The sequence below is a fragment of the Trachypithecus francoisi genome, unplaced genomic scaffold (assembly GCF_009764315.1).
Source record: "Trachypithecus francoisi isolate TF-2019V2 unplaced genomic scaffold, Tfra_2.0 Lachesis_group5, whole genome shotgun sequence".
NCBI classification, from domain to species: domain Eukaryota; kingdom Metazoa; phylum Chordata; class Mammalia; order Primates; family Cercopithecidae; genus Trachypithecus; species Trachypithecus francoisi.
Window position 1 is genome coordinate 16029172 of NW_022681470.1, and position 19301 is coordinate 16048472.

Genomic DNA, 19301 nt, shown 5'->3' on the forward strand with positions numbered 1-19301 from the left:
TATAGGTGTGAGCCATCACACCCAGCTAATCTTTATTTTTTTGACTATATATTGGTGTATTCCATTTTTTCACAAGATATGTGTAATAAATATTTTGTAACTTTAATTTCATGTGTTAAACATTAAGCAAGTTACAAATGTTAGAGGAATGTGAAAGCTCAGAAGATAAATTTTCAAGTAAGAATCTGAGCCCAGTAAATTATAATCGCTGGTTAGGTTTTCCAGGACTAATTATCATCTTATTCTTGCTAATCCTAGTTTTAATATTTAATGTTTCTGTGGTTTATTTTGCACATCTATTAGTTGGTGGCCTAACCTCAGAGCTTCCCTGTGGAGCGTGGTGAATAGGTTACAAGTGTGAGGAGATGCTGGTTTTCTCTTCTCTCTGGGTGGTGGGTTGAGCCCAAGGTGGTCAGTCTATTAACTGTGCCTCTAGTTTGAGTATGTTCCTTCTTGACTCCCTTGTGCTGTACAGATACTGGTGTTTCAATAGATGACATGACATGGAAAAGAAAGGAAGGTAGGGTTTGTCCTAATTATTTGGATGGCATTTATTTTACAAATAAGAGGCTAAAGGAGTTTCAAAGCAACGATTAAAGTGATTCTTTGCCTTTCGTGGATGCGTTTGTTAATGTCATTTCTAGTTGGGGACTGGTTATGTACAAGAGTACAACTTTCTAGTGCATTATGCACAAGTGACCTGTAAAATAAAGGCCCCCGGAAATAGAAAACACTGCAATTTACCCATATGTTTGTAGACACTTGATCTAATAACTCTTCTCTTTAATTACAAATATTTTTCTTTGAATTTATTCTTTGTTTATTTAGACACAAACATTTTCAGGTGTTGTATATTTTCCAAACTCATGACAGCCTATCTTACTCAGTGGCAGAAGAAAGAAAGAACCACTCTACCTCTTCTGAACATAATGATGGTAATAAAGCTAGAGCCAGTTTTCTTCACCCTTCACCAAAGCATAAGAAATATTAATAACTGTAATTCGGTTTGAAAATGTTAAAATCCCGACTAGCTAAACAACATAAAAACTCTTTCCAGTGGACTCTTAATGGCTTCGAGATGAGCATGTGGGGATGTCTTGGAATAGCAGATATTTTTCTTATGGTGACAGTTGCTTTCCCCCACCATAAAAAAAAAAAAAAATTTAGTCTAGGGATGACAACGTGTCATCTATTCTCAGAGCTGTTCCATAATGGAGGAAATAAAATGATATTTTAGGATATGGCAAACAAAGGGAAAATGAGTAGCCAGGTACTGACATGCACAGAACAGAACAGACACACTATCCCATGGTTTTCAGAAAGATAAGTAAATGACTGCATCTTACCTAATTCTCTTAGAATTATTATGTTTAAAAAGATCAAGGATGACTGAATTACAGTTTTTTCCTATACAGTGTAGGCTATTATCAAATCCATTCCTGGAGACGGAAAAACTGACAACTTAGGTACAAGAAAACAACTTCTTAACCAGTATCTCTCTACTCCAGTGTATCTGATGTGTCACATACCAGATCCTTGAAGACCTCTTCCCACTTAAAGGAGGATCTGTGTGAGTTCTAATTTGACTACAAGTGATCATTGTGAAAACTCTCTTGTTAATGTGTTATATTGACCCTTTTGCTGTGGGCCATTTTGAGTTTTAACTGTTTTGAAGGAAAGTAAACTAATAATACTGAAACCCGTTATATACATGACTTGTACTACTCTTATAGCCAATTCATTCTTTAAAATACTTCATGAATCCCTAGTTTAAGCCAGGCTACCGTAATAGTTAATGCTGGTACACAACTGAAAGGCATGGTTCTTGGCTTAGAGGAACTTGAAGTCAGTAAGTTGGTAAACAGCAATTAGAGATAAGGAAGATTACTCTGTTGGATATAGGTGGAGTGCTGTGGTATCACAACATTCTTTGCTTAGATGCAATTAGGGTGGGAGACATCCTAGGAAAGTTTCTCAGATAAGTTAATACCTGATTGTATGATGTGAATTTTATCTAGCTATGTAGAGAAGGAAGATGGTGTTCCAGGGAGGAGTGTTACGAACAGTGCTGTGGATCATGAAACTTCGTGGGCAGAAGCAGAGGAGAAAGACAGATACGAAATCTATTGTAGAATGTGTTCAACTTGAAGTATATTAATTGCTAATTGCTACTTCCTATCTTTTAATTCAGGTGAAGGAAATACTCATGACCAGCCAGATGTCTTAAGGAATGCTTTTGAAAAGGACAGAGGTGTACAACATTATTACGACAACAGAGAAGCAAATTGGCTTTGGAGAAACTGTATTCTGAAGATGTTGTTTGCTTTGGGCTAAAAAAAGGAAAAATACAACTACAGACAAAGGCTTTATATCTGCAAGTATTATGGCGTGGTCAATAGCAATGTAATTAGATTTACATCGGTCTTCCTGGTGAGTCTTGGAGGCTCTTCCTCAGTAGACATGAGTGACCCAAGGCAGTCACAAGAAGAGAAGCACAAGCTCGGCAGAGCCTCTTCAAAGTTCAAGGATCCCCCTAGAATCATGCAGTCAGATGATTATTTTGCTCGGAAATTTAAAGCCATTAATGGCAACATGGGACCCACTACTTCTTTAAATGCCTCGAATTCCAGTGAGACTGGCGGTGGTGGTCCGGCTAATGGTACCCCAGCTGTGCCCAAGATGGGTGTGAGAGCAAGGGTGTCTGAATGGCCTCCTAAAAAGGACTGTTCCAAGGAGCTAACCTGCAAGGCACTGTGGGAAAGCCGGTCTCAGACCAGTTACGAAAGTGTCACCTCCGTCATACAGAATGGGCAGAGTGACCAGAGCGAAGGTCAGCAAGATGAGCAGCTCGATCTGGACTTCGTGGAGGCCAAGTACACAATCGGGGACATCTTTGTCCATTCCCCCCAAAGAGGACTTCACCCCATAAGACAGAGGAGCAATAGTGATGTCACTATCAGTGACATCGATGCCGAAGATGTCTTAGACCAAAATGCAGTCAACCCCAACACTGGGGCTGCCCTGCACAGGGAGTATGGAAGTACTTCATCCATCGACAGGCAAGGCTTATCTGGTGAAAACTTTTTTGCTATGCTCAGAGGGTACCGAGTAGAAAATTATGACCACAAAGCAATGGTCCCTTTTGGGTTCCCTGAATTTTTCCGCTGCGACCCTGCAGTCTCTCCGAGCCTTCATGCAGCAGCACAAATTTCTAGGGGAGAATTTGTCCGCATCTCAGGATTAGACTACATGGACAGTGCCCTCCTGATGGGGAGAGACAGGGACAAGCCTTTCAAACGGAGGTTGAAATCAGAGTCGGTGGAAACATCCCTCTTCCGAAAGCTTCGAACTGTTAAAAGTGAGCACGAAACTTTCAAGTTCACATCTGAGCTGGAGGAGAGCCGACTGGAGAGGGGCATTCGCCCTTGGAATTGTCAGCGATGTTTTGCACATTATGATGTCCAGAGCATTTTGTTTAATATCAATGAAGCCATGGCTACGAGGGCTAATGTGGGGAAAAGGAAAAACATAACCACTGGGGCTTCTGCAGCATCTCAGACTCAGATGCCCACAGGCCAGACAGGCAACTGTGAGTCCCCTTTAGGGAGCAAGGAGGACCTCAACTCCAAAGAGAACCTGGATGCCGATGAGGGTGACGGGAAAAGTAACGACCTTGTCCTTAGTTGTCCTTACTTTAGAAATGAGACTGGAGGGGAAGGCGACAGGCGAATTGCGCTCTCTCGGGCCAACTCGTCCTCGTTCAGTTCTGGGGAAAGCTGCTCTTTTGAATCGTCTCTCAGCTCTCACTGCACAAATGCAGGTGTCTCGGTCTTGGAAGTGCCCAGAGAAAACCAGCCCATTCACAGGGAGAAAGTGAAGCGCTACATCATAGAACACATTGACCTTGGGGCCTATTATTACCGCAAATTCTTCTATGGGAAAGGTAAGGAAGAGCCCTGGGCGTTTGTGTGTGTCTCGGGAGTAATTTTTTTAGGACCAGTCACAATGTTTTGCTTTGTGTTGGAGCACCTTCCTCAGAGTGTCCAAGGCCATAGTCCACTGGGCCTGACCTTATTCTCCATCATGGTCCCTCCATAGCTTCCAGGCTAATTTTTTCTTTAGAAAACTGCAATTCCATGCCTTTGTTGATGGGTAGTCCTTCATGTGTGAATGTCCCTTTGGTTTGGTTTCTCTTTCTGTCATTCTTTGTCTGCCAGTTTGTGAGCATCACAAATTTCAGGTTGATTTTAGATTTGGATTTCACTTGATTTAGATTTCACCCCTTGTAAGAAGTCTTCCCTGATTAATTCTGTCCTCTTCCTGTTCCTCTGAATAATCTCTTATGCTGCGAACAGTGGATAATTCTGTGATTCCCTCACCTCTCTAACCTTTCTGTACTTTGCTCCTCCAGCATTGCTGTATGTGTTGATCATGTTAAATCTTTGTTGAAAGAATGCGTGAATTACCGCAACAGACAAATTTTGTTTTCATGTAGTTCTGTAGATGGGCTTCAATGTTAAGACACAAATGATAAATTATTTAATTCTATGTCAAATGGTTTTTGCTTTACGTGTATCTTCAGGCTTGAAGGATGCGTTCTTCAGAGGTCATGTAGTTGAATCCTCAACCTTTAAATAAGTGTCCCTAATTATCCCAGGGCTAGGAGAATCTTCTCTGATTTAGAGACCTACAGAGAAACAGGTTCCACACGTGTCAGTAACACATGCCGAGGAAACACTCCGGCACCTCTCACTACCTTTTTATTGGGTGCAGCTGGTGTCCTTCACCCCCTTTGTTACAGTGCAGCTTACTTTTTGGAGCTATATTTTTCTGTCTTCACTTTCACCTGTCAGCCCTCTTCCTGCTCCCAGGGATCCAGGGATAACCTCACAGAGCACCTGAGGAGGCACAGGGTGGGCCCCGCTGCTCTCCTCCTCCTGTTTCTCATGCATAAACTATTCTACTTCTAGTGCAGATAACTGGGAGCTAAGTGTACTTTTATTTATTTATTTACTTTTTTACTTTGCATCAATCCAGACTTAGCATGTCTTTCATAATCACATTATGACAACATGTAACTCAGAGAAACAATCTGATGCAATAAAGCTAAATAAACAGATATTTACACTGCATCTGGCCACTTACTGTGAATTGTCTCTCTGTCCTCATACTGATGACATAATAGGACTGAAATAATTCTGTCAACAGATCTTGGTCCCCTGTGTCTCCTTTCCTCTCCTCCACCCTGAATTTCGGTCTTGGCTTCAGGTGTGCCTCGGTGTTAACATCATGAGTTACTTCCTTCCAGCCAGTGGAATCAAAGAATCTTGGATCTGCTTTTTTTTTTTGTCTCTGCTGTGAAAATAACTCATAACCCTCATGCCTGTGTTCATGCAGAGGTATCACATTATATCACATTGCTCAAGGATGCTCTCTAGGTGGAAGTTATTTTCGGAAAGGGAGATGTAGAGATAGGCTTCCTAATTAAGGTTATTTTTATTGATGAACCCATGGCTGCCAATTCTTAATAAAATAGAGTCTGTTCGATGTATTATGCCCTGAAATCCCCAGGTAATTAGTCATTCTGGCTAGCTGAGTTTTGTAAATAGTTTGTGATCCAGACTTCGAAATACTAGAATATAAAATTATATGTATATTCATATTTATGCCAAGACTTAATGCTAGCATCTCATTCATATGCTGTTGCACATCCTAAGTGTAAGTGGGATGAAAAACTGTTGTTTTCTGCACCCGGGTCACCACCATTTGATTCATTAATGTCCTCAGAGTCTGTTCCCCGAGATGATTTCAGGTTGCTAGATTCTGTTAGTTTTCTTGACTGCCACTTGTAGTTTTTCTTTTGAATTCTCAACTGTCACTTCTTGGTAGTTTTAAAGACTTCTCTGCAAGTGATTTATTTCCTCCACCTTTTCTGATGAGCTACTTAATGTTTTCAAGAGCATCGCAGATGACATCATCAAACTCCTTAGGTTTGAATGTGAAATAAATAAGCTCCACAAAAGAATCTGAGTGTAGACACCCTGTCAGTGAATTGTGGGTGGATGTACGCTTATCGTTTGGCATTTTGGTGCTGTTGGGCACACTCTCTGGTTCTCAGCTTTGCTGTAGATTTATAAACCAGTCAGAAAGCGGAATTCTAGGGGGGCGGAGCAAGATGGCCGAATAGGAACAGCTCCAGTCTCCAACTCCCAGCGCGAGTAACACAGAAGACCGGTGATTTCTGCATTTTCAACTGAGGTACTGGGGTCATCTCTCTAGGGAGTGCCGGACAATCGGTGCTGGTCAGCTGCTGCAGCCTGACCAGCGTGAGCTGAAGCAGGGCGAGGCATCGCCTCACCTGGAAGCGCAAGGGGAAGGAAATCCGTTTTCCTAGCCAGGGGAACTGAGACACATAACACCTGGAAAATCGCGTAACTCCCACCCCAATACTGCGCTTTAAGGAAACAGGCAACCAGGAGAATATATCCCACACCTGGCCGGGAGGGTCCCACGCCCACGGAGCCTCCCTCACTGCTAAACACAGCCGTCTGCGGCGATCTATCCGCAAGGCAGCAGCGAGGCTGGGGGAGGGGCCCCTCCATTGCTGAGGCTTAAGTAGGTAAACAAAGCCGCTGGGAAGCTCGAACTGGGTGGAGCTCACAGCAGCTCAAGGAAACCTGCCTGTCTCTGTAGACTCCACCTCTGGGGACAGCCCACAGCTGAGGTCCAATAGGGAAAGCAGCGGGACGGTGCAGAGGCGAACGACTCTGTCTGACAGCTTTGGGGAGAGCCGTGGATCTCCCAACGCGGAGGTTGAGATCCGAGAACGGACAGACTGCCTGCTCAGGTGGGTCCCTGACCCCTGAGTAGCCTAGCTGGGAGACATCCCCCACTAGGGGCAGTCTGACACCCCACACCTCACAGGGTGGAGTCATCCCTGAGAGGAACTTCCAAAGGAAGAATCAGACAGGTACACTCGCTGCTCAGCAATATTCTATCTTTGGCAACCTCTGCTGCTGATACCCAGGCAAACAGGGTCTGGAGTGGACCTCAAGCAATCTCCAGCAGACCAACAGACAGTCCTTCTGACTGTCAGACGGAAAACTATCAAACAGGAAGGACACCTATACCAAACCCCATCAGTACGTCACCATCATCAAAGACCAGAGACAGATAAAACCACAAGATGGGGAAAAAGCAGGGCAGAAAAGCTGGAAATTCAAAAAATAAGAGCGCATCTCCCCCTGCAAAGGAGCGCAGCCCATCGCCAGCAACGGATCAAAGCGGGTCAGAGAATGACTTTGACGAGATGAGAGAAGAAGGCTTCAGTCCATCAAACTTCTCAGAGCTAAAGGAGGAATTACGTACCCAGCGCAAAGAAACTAAAAATCTTGAAAAAAAGTGGAAGAATTGACAGCTAGACTAATTAATGCAGAGAAGATCATAAACAAATGACAGAGATGAAAACCATGACACGAGAAATACGTGACAAATGCACAAGCTTCAGTAACCGACTCGATCAACTGGAAGAAAAGTATCAACGATTGAGGATCAAATGAATGAAATGAAGCGAGAAGAGAAACCAAAAAAAAAAGAAGAAAAAGAACTGAACAAAGCCTGCAAGAAGTATGGGATTATGTAAAAAGACCAAATCTACGTCTGATTGGGGTGCCTGAAAGTGAGGGGGAAAATGGAACCAGTTGGAAAACACTCTTCAGGATATCATCCAGGAGAACTTCCCCAACCTAGTAGGGCAGGCCAACATTCAAATTCAGGAAATACAGAGAACGCCACAAAGATACTCCTCCAGAAGAGCAACTCCAAGACACATAATTGCCAGATTCACCAAAGTTGAAATGAAGGAAAAAATCTTAAGGGCAGCCAGAGAGAAAGGTCGGTTACCCACAAAGGGAAGCCCATCAGAATAACAGCAGACCTCTCGGCAGAAACTCTACAAGCCAGAAGAGAGTGGGGGCCAATATTCACGTTCTTAAAGAAAAGAATTTTAAACCCAGAATTTCATATCCAGCCAACTAAGTTTCATCAGTGAAGGAGAAATAAAATCCTTTACAGATAAGCAAATGCTTAGAGATTTTGTCACCACCAGGCCTGCCTTACAAGAGACCCTGAAGGAAGCCCTAAACATGGAAGGAACAAGCGGTACCAGCCATTGCAAAACATGCCAAATGTAAAGACCATCGAGGCTAGGAAGAAACTGCATCAACTAATGAGCAAAATAACCAGTTAATATCATAATGACAGGATCAAGTTCACACATAACATATTAACCTTAAATGTAAATGGACTAAATGCTCCAATTAAAAGACACAGACTGGCAAACTGGATAAAGAGTCAAGACCCATCAGTCTGCTGTATTCAGGAGACCCATCTCACATGCAGAGACATACATAGGCTCAAATAAAGGGATGGAGAAAGATCTACCAAGCAAATGGAGAACAAAGGAAAGCAGGGGTTGCAATCCTAGTCTCTGATAAAACAGACTTTAAACCATCAAAGATCAAAAGAGACAAAGAAGGCCATTACATAATGGTGAGGGATCAATTCAACAGGAAGAGCTAACTCTCCTAATATATATGCACCCAATACAGGAGCACCCAGATTCGTAAAGCAAGTCCTTAGAGACCTACAAAGAGACTTAGACTCCCATACAATAATAATGGGAGATTTCAACACTCCACTGTCAACATTAGACAGATCAACGACAGAAAGTTAACAAGGATATCCAGGAATTGAACTCATCTCTGCACCAAGCGGACCTAATGGACATCTATAGAACTCTCCACCCCAAATCAACAGAATGTACATTCTTCTCAGCACCACATCGCACTTATTCCAAAATTGACCACATCATTGGAAGTAAAGCACTCCTCAGCAAATGTACAAGAACAGAAATTATAACAAACTGTCTCTCAGACCACAGTGCAATCAAACTAGAACTCAGGACTAAGAAACTCAATCAAAACCGCTCAACTACATGGAAACTGAATAACCTGCTCCTGAATGACTACTGGGTACATAACGAAATGAAAGCAGAAATAAAGATGTTCTTTGAAACCAATGAGAACAAAGATACAACATACCAGAATCTCTGGGACACATTTAAAGCAGTGTGTAGAGGGAAATTTATAGCACTAAATGCCCACAAGAGAAAGCAGGAAAGATCTAAAATTGACACTTTAACATCACAATTAAAGAACTAGAGAGGCAAGAGCAAACACATTCAAAAGCTAGCAGAAGGCAAGAAATAACTAAGATCAGAGCAGAACTGAAGGAGATAGAGTCACAAAAAACCCTCCAAAAATCAATGAATCCAGAGTTGGTTTTTTGAAAGATCAACAAAATTGACAGACCGCTAGCAAGACTAATAAAGAAGAAAAGAGAGAGGAATCAAATAGACTCAATAAAAAATGATAAAGGGGATATCACCACCGACCCCACAGAAATACAAACAACCATCAGAGAATACTATAAATGCCTCTACGCAAATCGACTAGAAATCTAGAAGAAATGGATAATTTCCTGGACACTTACACTCTCCCAAGACTGAACCAGAAGAAGTTGAATCCCTGAATAGACCAATAACAGGCTCTGAAATTGAGGCAACAATTAATAGCCTACCCACGAAAAAAGTCCAGGACCAGATGGATTCACAGCTGAATTCTACCAGAGGTACAAGGAGGAGCTGGTACCATTCCTTCTGAAACTATTCCAATCAATAGAAAAAGAGGGAATCCTCCCTAACTCATTTTATGAGGCCAACATCATCCTGATACCAAAGCCTGGCAGAGACACAACAAAAAAAGAGAATTTTAGACCAATATCCCTGATGAACATCGATGCAAAAATTCTCAATAAAATACTGGCAAACCGGATTCAGCAGCACATCAAAAGCTTATCCACCATGATCAAGTGGGCTTCATCCCTGGGATGCAAGGCTGGTTCAACATTCGCAAATCAATAAACGTAATCCAGCATATAAACAGAACCAAAGACAAGAACCACATGATTATCTCAATAGATGCAGAAAAGGCTTTTGACAAAATTCAACAGCCCTTTATGCTAAAAACGCTCAATAAATTCGGTATTGATGGAACGTACCTCAAAATAATAAGAGCTATTTACGACAAACCCACAGCTAATATCATACTGAATGGGCAAAAACTGGAAAAATTCCCTTTGAAAACTGGCACAAGACAGGGATGCCCTCTCTCACCACTCCTATTCAACATAGTGTTGGAAGTTCTGGCTAGGGCAATCAGGCAAGAGAAAGAAATCAGGGTATCCAGTTAGGAAAAGAAGAAGTCAATTGTCCCTGTTTGCAGATGACATGATTGTATATTTAGAAAACCCCATGGTCTCAGCCCAAATCTCCTTAAGCTGATAAGCACTTCAGCAAAGTCTCAGGATACAAAATTAATGTGCAAAAATCACAAGCATTCTTATACACCAGTAACAGACAAGCAGAGAGCCAAGTCAGGAATGAACTTCCATTCACAATTGCTTCAAAGAGAATAAAATACCTAGGAATCCAGCTTACAAGGGATGTAAAGGACCTCTTCAAGGAGACTACAAACCACTGCTCGGTGAAATCAAAGAGGACACAAACAAATGGAAGAACATACCATGCTCATGGATAGGAAGAATCATATCGTGAAAATGGCCATACTGCCCAGGTGATTTATAGATTCAATGCCATCCCCATCAAGCTACCAATGACTTTCTTCACAGAATTGGAAAAAACTGCTTTAAAGTTCATATGGAACCAAAAAAGAGCCCGCATTGCCAAGACAATCCTAGGTCAAAAGGACAAAGCTGGAGGCGTCACGCTACCTGACTTCAAACTATACTACAAGGCTACAGTAACCAAAACAGCATGGTACTGGTACCACAACAGAGAAATAGACCAGTGGAACAGAACAGAGTCCTCAGAATACCCCACATCTACAGCCATCTGATCTTTGACAAACCTGACAAAAACAAGAAATGGGGAAAGGATTCCCTATTTAATAATGGTGCTGGGAAAATTGGCTAGCCACAAGTAGAAAGCTGAAACTGGATCCTTTCCTTACCCCTTATACGAAAATTAATTCAAGATGGATTAGAGACTTAATGTTAGACCTAATACCATAAAAACCCTAGAAGAAAATCTAGGTAGTACCATTCAGACATAGGCATGGGCAAGGACTTCATGTCTAAAACACCAAAAGCAACGGCAGCAAAAGCCAAAATTGACAAATGGGATCTCATTAAACTAAAGAGCTTTTGCACAGCAAAGAAACTACCATCAGAGTGAACAGGCAACCTACAGAATGGGAGAAAATTTTTGCAACCTACTCATCTGACAAAGGGCTAATATCCAGAATCTACAAGAACTCAAACAAATATACAAGAAAAAAACAACAACCCCATCAAAAAGTGGGCAAAGGATATGAACAGACATTTCTCAAAAGAAGACATCCATACAGCCAACAGACACATGAAAAAATGCTCGTCATCACTCGCCATCAGAGAAATGCAAATCAAAACCACAATGAGATACCATCTCACACCAGTTAGAATGGCAATCATTAAGAAGTCAGGAAACAATAGATGTTGGAGAGATGTGGAGAAATAGGAACACTTTTACACTGTTGGTGGGATTGTAAACTAGTTCAACCATTATGGAAAACAGTATGGCGATTCCTCAGGATCTAGAACTAGATGTACCATATGACCCAGCCATCCCACTACTGGGTATATACCCAAAGGATTATAAATTACTCTACTACAAAGACACATGCACACGTATGTTTATTGCGGCACTATTCACAATAGCAAAGACTTGGAATCAACCCAAATGTCCATCTGTGACAGACTGGATTAAGAAAATGTGGCACATATACACCATGGAATACTATGCAGCCATCAAAAGGATGAGTTTGCGTCCTTTGTAGGGACATGGATGCAGCTGGAAACCATCATTCTTAGCAAACTATCACAAGAAGAAGAAAACCAAACACCGCATGTTCTCACTCATAGGTGGGAACTGAACAATGAGATCACTTGGACTCGGGAAGGGGAACATCACACACTGGGGCCTATCATGGGGAGGGGGGAGGAGGGAGGGATTGCATTGGGAGTTATACATGATATAAACGTTATGCACATGTACCCTAGAACTTAAAGTATAATAAAAAATAAAAAGAAAAAAAAAAATAAAAAAAAAAAAAATAAAAAAAAAAAAAAAAAAAAAAAAAAAAAAGAAAGCGGAATTCTAGACTACAGTCACACATCAGTTAACAACAGGGAGATGGTCTGAGAAATGTGTTACTAGGCAATTTCGTCATTGCGTGAACATCATAGAGTGTAGTTAAACCTAGATGATATATATTTTTATTCCTATATATATATATTTTCATATGGAAAACCAAATGTCCCATCACCATTACTGAATATCAGACATTCATCTGCACTGCCAGTATCAAGTACCATGCATCAGATTTCTATATATGCTCCATCGTGATTTTGTGGAACCACCATCATGTATGTGGTCCATTGTTGACCGAAATGTCCCAATGTGGTACATCACTGTGTTTTACAAAGCCCATAAAATGAGGGAGTGGGGAGGCAATCCCTGAGGTTGCTTTGTCTTCGGTGTTCTGTGATTCTGTGCTGTGGAAGGTGCTGTTGTGCCAGCAGATGGGCTCAGGGGCTGGGGAGGGAGTGGCCACCAGGAGCGAGAAGAAGGCCGAGCCCCGGCTGCTCTGTTCTCTCTCCAGTGCAGCTGTGAACTGTGTCCTGCCTCCTGCTATATTTAGCTCTTCCCCTGTGGTCCAGTGTGACTTCAAAGTGAAATTGGCTACAATGGCATCTGCTCCTGCTCTTGCTGGTCTCCTGTTGAGCCATTAAGGACTCCAGGCAGAGGCAGCAGCCCAGATTCTTAAGTGAAAAGTACGGTGAGGTGGAGGCCTCCTATGGTGTGGGAGTAGATTCCCACCCCCGCTTCAGCCACTGGACACAGCTGTGCAGGACCCTTCTGTCTGCAGACATCACAGGTTGCTTGAGCTTCATTGTATTTAAAAACAGAGGGCCTGGACATACTGGCAGAGATATGATGTTTTTGAGATAGCTTTTTTCTTTTCCTTTTTTGCTTTTCCCTTCTCTCAAGAATTTTCTCTTTGGAAACTGGCTTTCAGCGATCTGTCTTTTGGTACTTTCCAGAGTGCTTTTATTTTGTTCTGTGCTTCAGGGTTCTGTGTAAAACTTCATTTGCCAGAGAGTTAACTGGCTCCCGATCACTGGCAAATGTTTAAAGTGTAGAACTTTGATGATGTGATTTCTTCTTTATTGGGCAGTTAATGTGAAATGTCTGCCCTTGATGCTGAGGTGTATTTCTATGACACATCATCGCTGAAAGGCTGTTGAATAACTTTGTAAAAGGATTTCTGCAGGGGAGTGGCAGGACACAGGAAACTGTGTGACAACATCGCTTGCCCAGGCAAATCCATCTGTAGCTTTCGGTGAAATAGCTGTGATTTTTTTTTTTTTTTGAAGACAGAGTCTCGCCCTGTTGCCCAGACTGGAGTGCAGTGGCACCATCTCAGCTCACTGCAACCTCTGCCTCCCGGTTGCAAGCAGTTCTCCTGCCTCAGCCTCCCAAGTAGCTGGGATTACAGACATGCACCACCACACCCTGCTAATTTTTGTATTTTTAGTAGAGACAGGGTTTCGCCATGTTGGCCAGGCTGGTCTTGAACTCCTGTCCTCAGGTGATCCACCCACCTCAGCCTCCCAGAGTGCTGGGATTACAGGCGTGAGCCACCACACCCAGCCGAAACAGCTTTTTTAAAAGCAGTGAGGATAGTAGCAAGTAGAGTGAATGCTCAGTAATTCCCTTCCTTTCACTGGCGATGACCATGAAGACACATTGGTGCCATTTGTCACACTGCTGTTTCTCTGATGGGACTCATCGTGAATGTGCCATTTGCTGCTGCTTTGAGCTTTCCATTTGTGAAACAGGCCGTGACCAAACCCCTCTTAGATAGAGATTCTAGTTGTGCTTGACCACGGTCAGTCATAGGAGCATCAGTGAGTCTGGTTTCCATTGTAGCAGAGCATCAGGCTTTGCCTCCTTCTGGACCTGCTTGGTACTGCACACTGCCACCAACGGTGGGGCTGGCGCTGGAACTGTGTGGCAGAGCCCAGACACTGTCTTTGACACGTAAGGGTTCCTGCTTGGTGTCGAAATCCTTAACTTGTTAAGAAGTTGTGCGCCTACTGGGCTACTCGGGAATTCTAAAACTGTTCTGTGCCCTACTTTATGCCACACAGACCAGAATAGTTCTGGGAGGCAAAGTGAGTAATATTTGGGTAAAAAGAGGTTAAAACTAGATGGGAGGATGAAGCTGGGCCTCCATGGTGACTCAGGAGTGAAGTGAAAAGTGGTTAAGTCATCATCTGAGCCTTTGGGAACATTGTTTTACTAGAGGCATTCTGCTGGCACAGGAGCATGTGTTCCTCTCAATGTAGTAGGGGAAAATGCGGAGTAAGATTGACAAATCTATATCTTTTTTCATTTAGAATTTTTAAATGGTATATAAATGTCATATGATGGTTATAGGAAAATAAGAAAATGTAGAGAAGCAAGAAATAAAGTCTCCTCAAATTCATCAGCTATAGTCACCATTAACATTTCGTCATTATCCTTGAAGGCTTTTCTGATGCAAATAAATTTATGTAAATGGAGCTTACTCCTGCTATTACTGTGGAACTTGCTTTTGATGATCATCCTTCCATGTCATTATGTATAGAACTGCATCTGCATTTTAAGAGCCATTATCAATTATCGTTATCTGCACTGAATGCATGAGGAGATACCAGGTATTTGCCAGCCATGATCTGGGCAGATAAGTTAATGACTGTGTTTACTTTACTTGAGAGAAAAACTTATCAGCTTGATAGAAGCACAGTAACAGGGGAAGATTCATTATTTCCTGCCCTCTTGTAGATGCTACAAAACAACTTACCAAAGACATTTTTGAATGTCCATTTTTGTAAAGAAATCTTTACTTGAAAAAGTAATTTATCATTATAAGAGTTTAAGTCAGTGTCCCACCACCATCCCACTTGGATGTGGGCTGCATTTAGCGACTCACTTCCAAAAGGTATAGTATGGAAAGACAGGGACAAATAACTTTACAATGGAGTAACCTGGCAAATACTACCTCCCTAGGTCACCAAGGTCACCATCAGCAGTGACAAGTCCTGTGGATAGCTTGTACCCCAGGTATGAATGACTCTTCTGCAGTCTTCCTCTCCAAACCTATAACCCCAGTACAATTAGGGGAAAACATTAGAAAAATTCCAAATGAAGGACATTCTACAAAATCCCTGACCAGTACCTAAAACTGTCCAGGTCATCAAAAGCAGGGAAAGTCTGAGGAAAAAAAGAAAAAAATCACAGACCATAAGAGCCTTAGGGGACATGACAGCTAAATGGAATGTGGTACCCTGGATGGAATCCTATACAGAAAAAAGACATTCCATTAAAAACTGAGGAAATCTGAATAAAGTATGGACATTAGTTAATAACATAACAGTATTGATGTGTTCATCATAACAAATGTACAAAATAAGGTAAGATGTTAACAACTGGGAAACTGGGAGACAGGTATAAGGGAAGGAACTTTGCTATTCACAACTTTTCTAGAAGTCTAAAAGAATTTTAAAATAAAAAGTTAAAAATTTTATAAATGTAAGTCATAAATGCTCGTATATTTAAAATTATGATCTATTTCTTTAAGACAAGAAGAATTTATAAGTAGTTCCTCTAAATAACAAACTTAAAGGTTTATGTTGCTTTATTGAATGACCATAGAATTCTTGTAAGCAGCCAACTTCACTGTTTCTGGTAACTGCTCTCTTACCTAGCTCTATGTAAACCCACCTTTTTCTCCAGTGCTAATTTTTATCATTAGTATTTTAACTGAAGAATAATATGTTGTATGTAAATTCTGCCAAATGAACGAATAGATTCTTCTAGAATTTGTGTAATAACCCTCTTACCTCTCTTGATACCAGTTTAACCGTTTGTTGGCTGGGGAATTGTCTGTCATTAGGTAAAAGTGTCCATCCATTTTAATTATAGTTGGAGGTGAACTCTTGGTAAATAGAGGTCTGTGAATGGTGGGCAGATCACTTAAGGCAGAGTGCACACCGAGGTTCACATCCCAACTCAGTTTGGGGCAAATCCTTGAACTACTTTGTGCCCTAGTCAATCATCTGTGAAACGGGATGATAATAATACAAATCCCCCCTGCAAAGGGCTTAGAGCAGTGCTTGTCAATAACGTGCCCCCCTGCTTCCCAGGGTTACTTAAATAAAAGTGTAAGACTTTTCTCTCTAAAAAGAAACTATTGTTCACATCACTGTTACAGGCTTTAAAGGGCAATACTTTCTTTTAGTGGTTCAAAGATGAAGAGAGAAACAAGTAGAACCATATGGCAGAGAGGGCTGGGGAAAGGTGTCTGGTGAAGTCCACCACCGCATTCCAAACACACTCACTGAAGTGTCACTAATGTGACAGTTGTAGGCGGGCCTACACCTTTACATCTCAAGTGAACTTCACTGCTGAGTGATGCGTGGCTGCATTTGCTTTGAATTTCATGCCTGGTGGCTTTTCTTTTTTTTTTTCTTTCTGATTTTATACAGCCATTGATGAAAATTAATAGGGAGTTGGGCACTATTAAATTCATGTGGGTGAACAGAGTGCCATCTAACAATAGAACTACTCTAAGATACACATTCCTCCCTCTGAAGACGTAATCGACTGAGTTCTTCACCTCCCTTTTTTTTTTTTGAGACAGAATCTCACTCTGTCACCCAGGCTAGAGTGCAGTGGCACAATCCTGGCTCACTGCAAGCTCTGCCTCCTGGGTTCACACCATTCTCCTGCCTCAGCCTCCCGAGTAGCTGGGACCACAGGTGCCTGCCACCACGCCCGGCTAATTTTTTTTTTTTTTTTTTTTTCAGTAGAGACAGAGTTTCACCATGTTAGCCAGGATGGTCTCAATCTTCTGACCTCATGATCCGCCTGCCTCAGCCTCCCAAAGTGCTGGGATTACAGGCGTGAGCCACTGTGCCCGGCCGTTCTTCACCTCTCTCCCTGGCCAGTATGGCCTCCCCAGAGGTCCCATCGAGTCCCACGGGGGCCCTTAACAGGGAGGAATTGCCCAATAAGATTCAGCACCACGGGCTGTGATTGCACGGGCTCCATGTGGCCGTCGGAGGAAAACACCAGGGCTTCTTCTCTTGCAGAGGTGCTGTATCTGGACAGTCACCGTTCCCATACACTGCAGTGTTGAAGGAACCTGCAAAGGACTGTATGCTATTTCAAACCTACTGACCCTCCGGCCCCAAAAAGTCTTCAGTCAGTTACTGGGGAAGAAGAACGAATGCCCTGTTATTTCCCTGAGAAGAGGAATAAGACTCTTTATATTTCTTTACAGTTGGACTCACATGGTGTTTAACTGAGAACACTTGTTGGCATTTTGCTGCTGGTATAGTAAGTTGAAAGTAAAGGTCTTTGGAGCATTAGTTCTTAAAGAATGTAGAAACTTAGTTTAAACATTTTATATTTGTTTAGATCCAAAATTTATTTCACTATTTGTCCCACTTAATTAAAATAAAAGCTGGACAGCCGTCCTGTTATCAGTGGGCTCCACCTCTCTCCTTTGAAGTGGTGAGGCCTTTCATACTTTCCTAGTGTTTTCTTCTTCCTTTTGAGCAAATAGTAACAATTACAGATTATGAAAAGAAGCCTTAAATAATCTGCCTGCCTTCTTCAGTCTTTTCATTTTTACTCTAGCTTTCCTTGAAATCATGTTTTTCAAGATACTGTTTTTATGTTAAGGATACATTTGTTGTCTCATCTTTCAGTTTTCATTTTCCTGTATTAAATAATTTTTGCAATTTAAACCTTTGCCTGAATTTTTTTTAGCCTTGAGCTGCTTTCCATGAGAGAACACTAGAGCTGAACTGCCTGGGTTTGCATCCTCACTGTCCCACCAGATTGTGACTTTGAGCGAGTCACTTAACCTTTCTGCCTCAGTATTGTCTGTAAGAATAGTTGTGCCTCCTCATAAGGAGTTAGGATGAACTGAGTTTGTTTTTGTGAAAGATATTTAATATTATTGTCTTCCCTGTAATGCCTTGGATTTTTCAAGCTTAGTAAATACCTTGGTTAAATTTGGGTCAAAAAAGCAAAAATTTACATGACAAAAATCTATGTTTTTCCTTCATGGTAAATTCAATAATTTAATCCATGAAACACTAATGAAAATGGTTGATACTTCTTGAGGTTGTTGAGTTACTTTTTTTTTCTTTCTAAGATGGAATCTGTCTCTGTTGCCCAGGCTGGAGTGCAGTGGTGTGATCTCGGCTCACTGCAAACTCCACCTCCCAGGTTCATGCACTTCTCGTGCCTCAGCCTCCCAAGTAGCTGGGACTACAAGCACGCACCACCATTCCTGGCTAGTTCGTGTATTTTTAGTAGAGATGGGGTTTGCCATGTTGGCCAGGCTGGTCTTGAGCTCCTAGCCTCAAGTGATCTGCCTGCCTCGGCCTTCCAAAGTGCTGGGATTGCAGGTGTGAGCCACTGCTCTCGGCCTGTTGAATTACTTTTTTTTTTTTTTTTTTTTTTTTGAGATGGAGTCTTGCTCCATCTCATAGGCTGGAGTGCAGTGGCACGATCTTGGCTCACTGTACCCTCCATCTCCCGGGTTCAAGCGATTCTCCTGCTTCAGCCTCCTGAGTAACGGGGATTACAGACATGCACCACCACACTCAGCTTATTTATTAGGTTTTTTAAGGTTTATTGTAGAGACTGGACCTTGCAGTGATGCCCAGACTGATCTCAAACTCCTGGCCTCAAGCAGTTCTCCTCCTCTGTCTCCCGAAGTGCTGGGATTACAGGTCCAAGCCACCATGCCCTGCCCTCATTTACTTATTATCCCCTTTTCACTTTTTAAAAAATAACTCCTAGAGTGTTGGAAAAAAGGGAAGTGATTTAAAATACACATAATTGTTTGGAGAGAAAGGTGAAAGAAGATACATCATAGATAGGAATGGAAAGAACATTTAACGGCTTGTGTAACCCAGATCAGCAGAGAGCAGGCAATTAAATCATCAACTAGTGGCTGAGAGAACAAAGAACCGTTAAAATGCATTTAATGGCAAAATAGCTAGCTAGCTTCTGCTGTGCATATTAACAAAGTAAAGGACTGGAGGGTACAGGTGCACAG

At 42.0% G+C, this 19301-nt stretch overlaps 1 protein-coding gene across 8 annotated transcripts in view; it reads left to right on the plus strand.

Annotated features, from left to right (window-relative positions):
• Positions 1-19301, plus strand: part of SIPA1L2 (signal induced proliferation associated 1 like 2) — a 240150-nt gene that overhangs the window by 114481 nt on the left and 106368 nt on the right. For all 8 annotated transcript variants that reach the window (XM_033200404.1, XM_033200406.1, XM_033200412.1 and 5 more), the window contains one exon: positions 2192-3943. In XM_033200404.1, coding sequence (XP_033056295.1) covers positions 2461-3943 — 1483 coding nt within the window. In that variant the 5' untranslated portion in view covers positions 2192-2460. The remainder of the gene's footprint in view (positions 1-2191; positions 3944-19301) is intronic.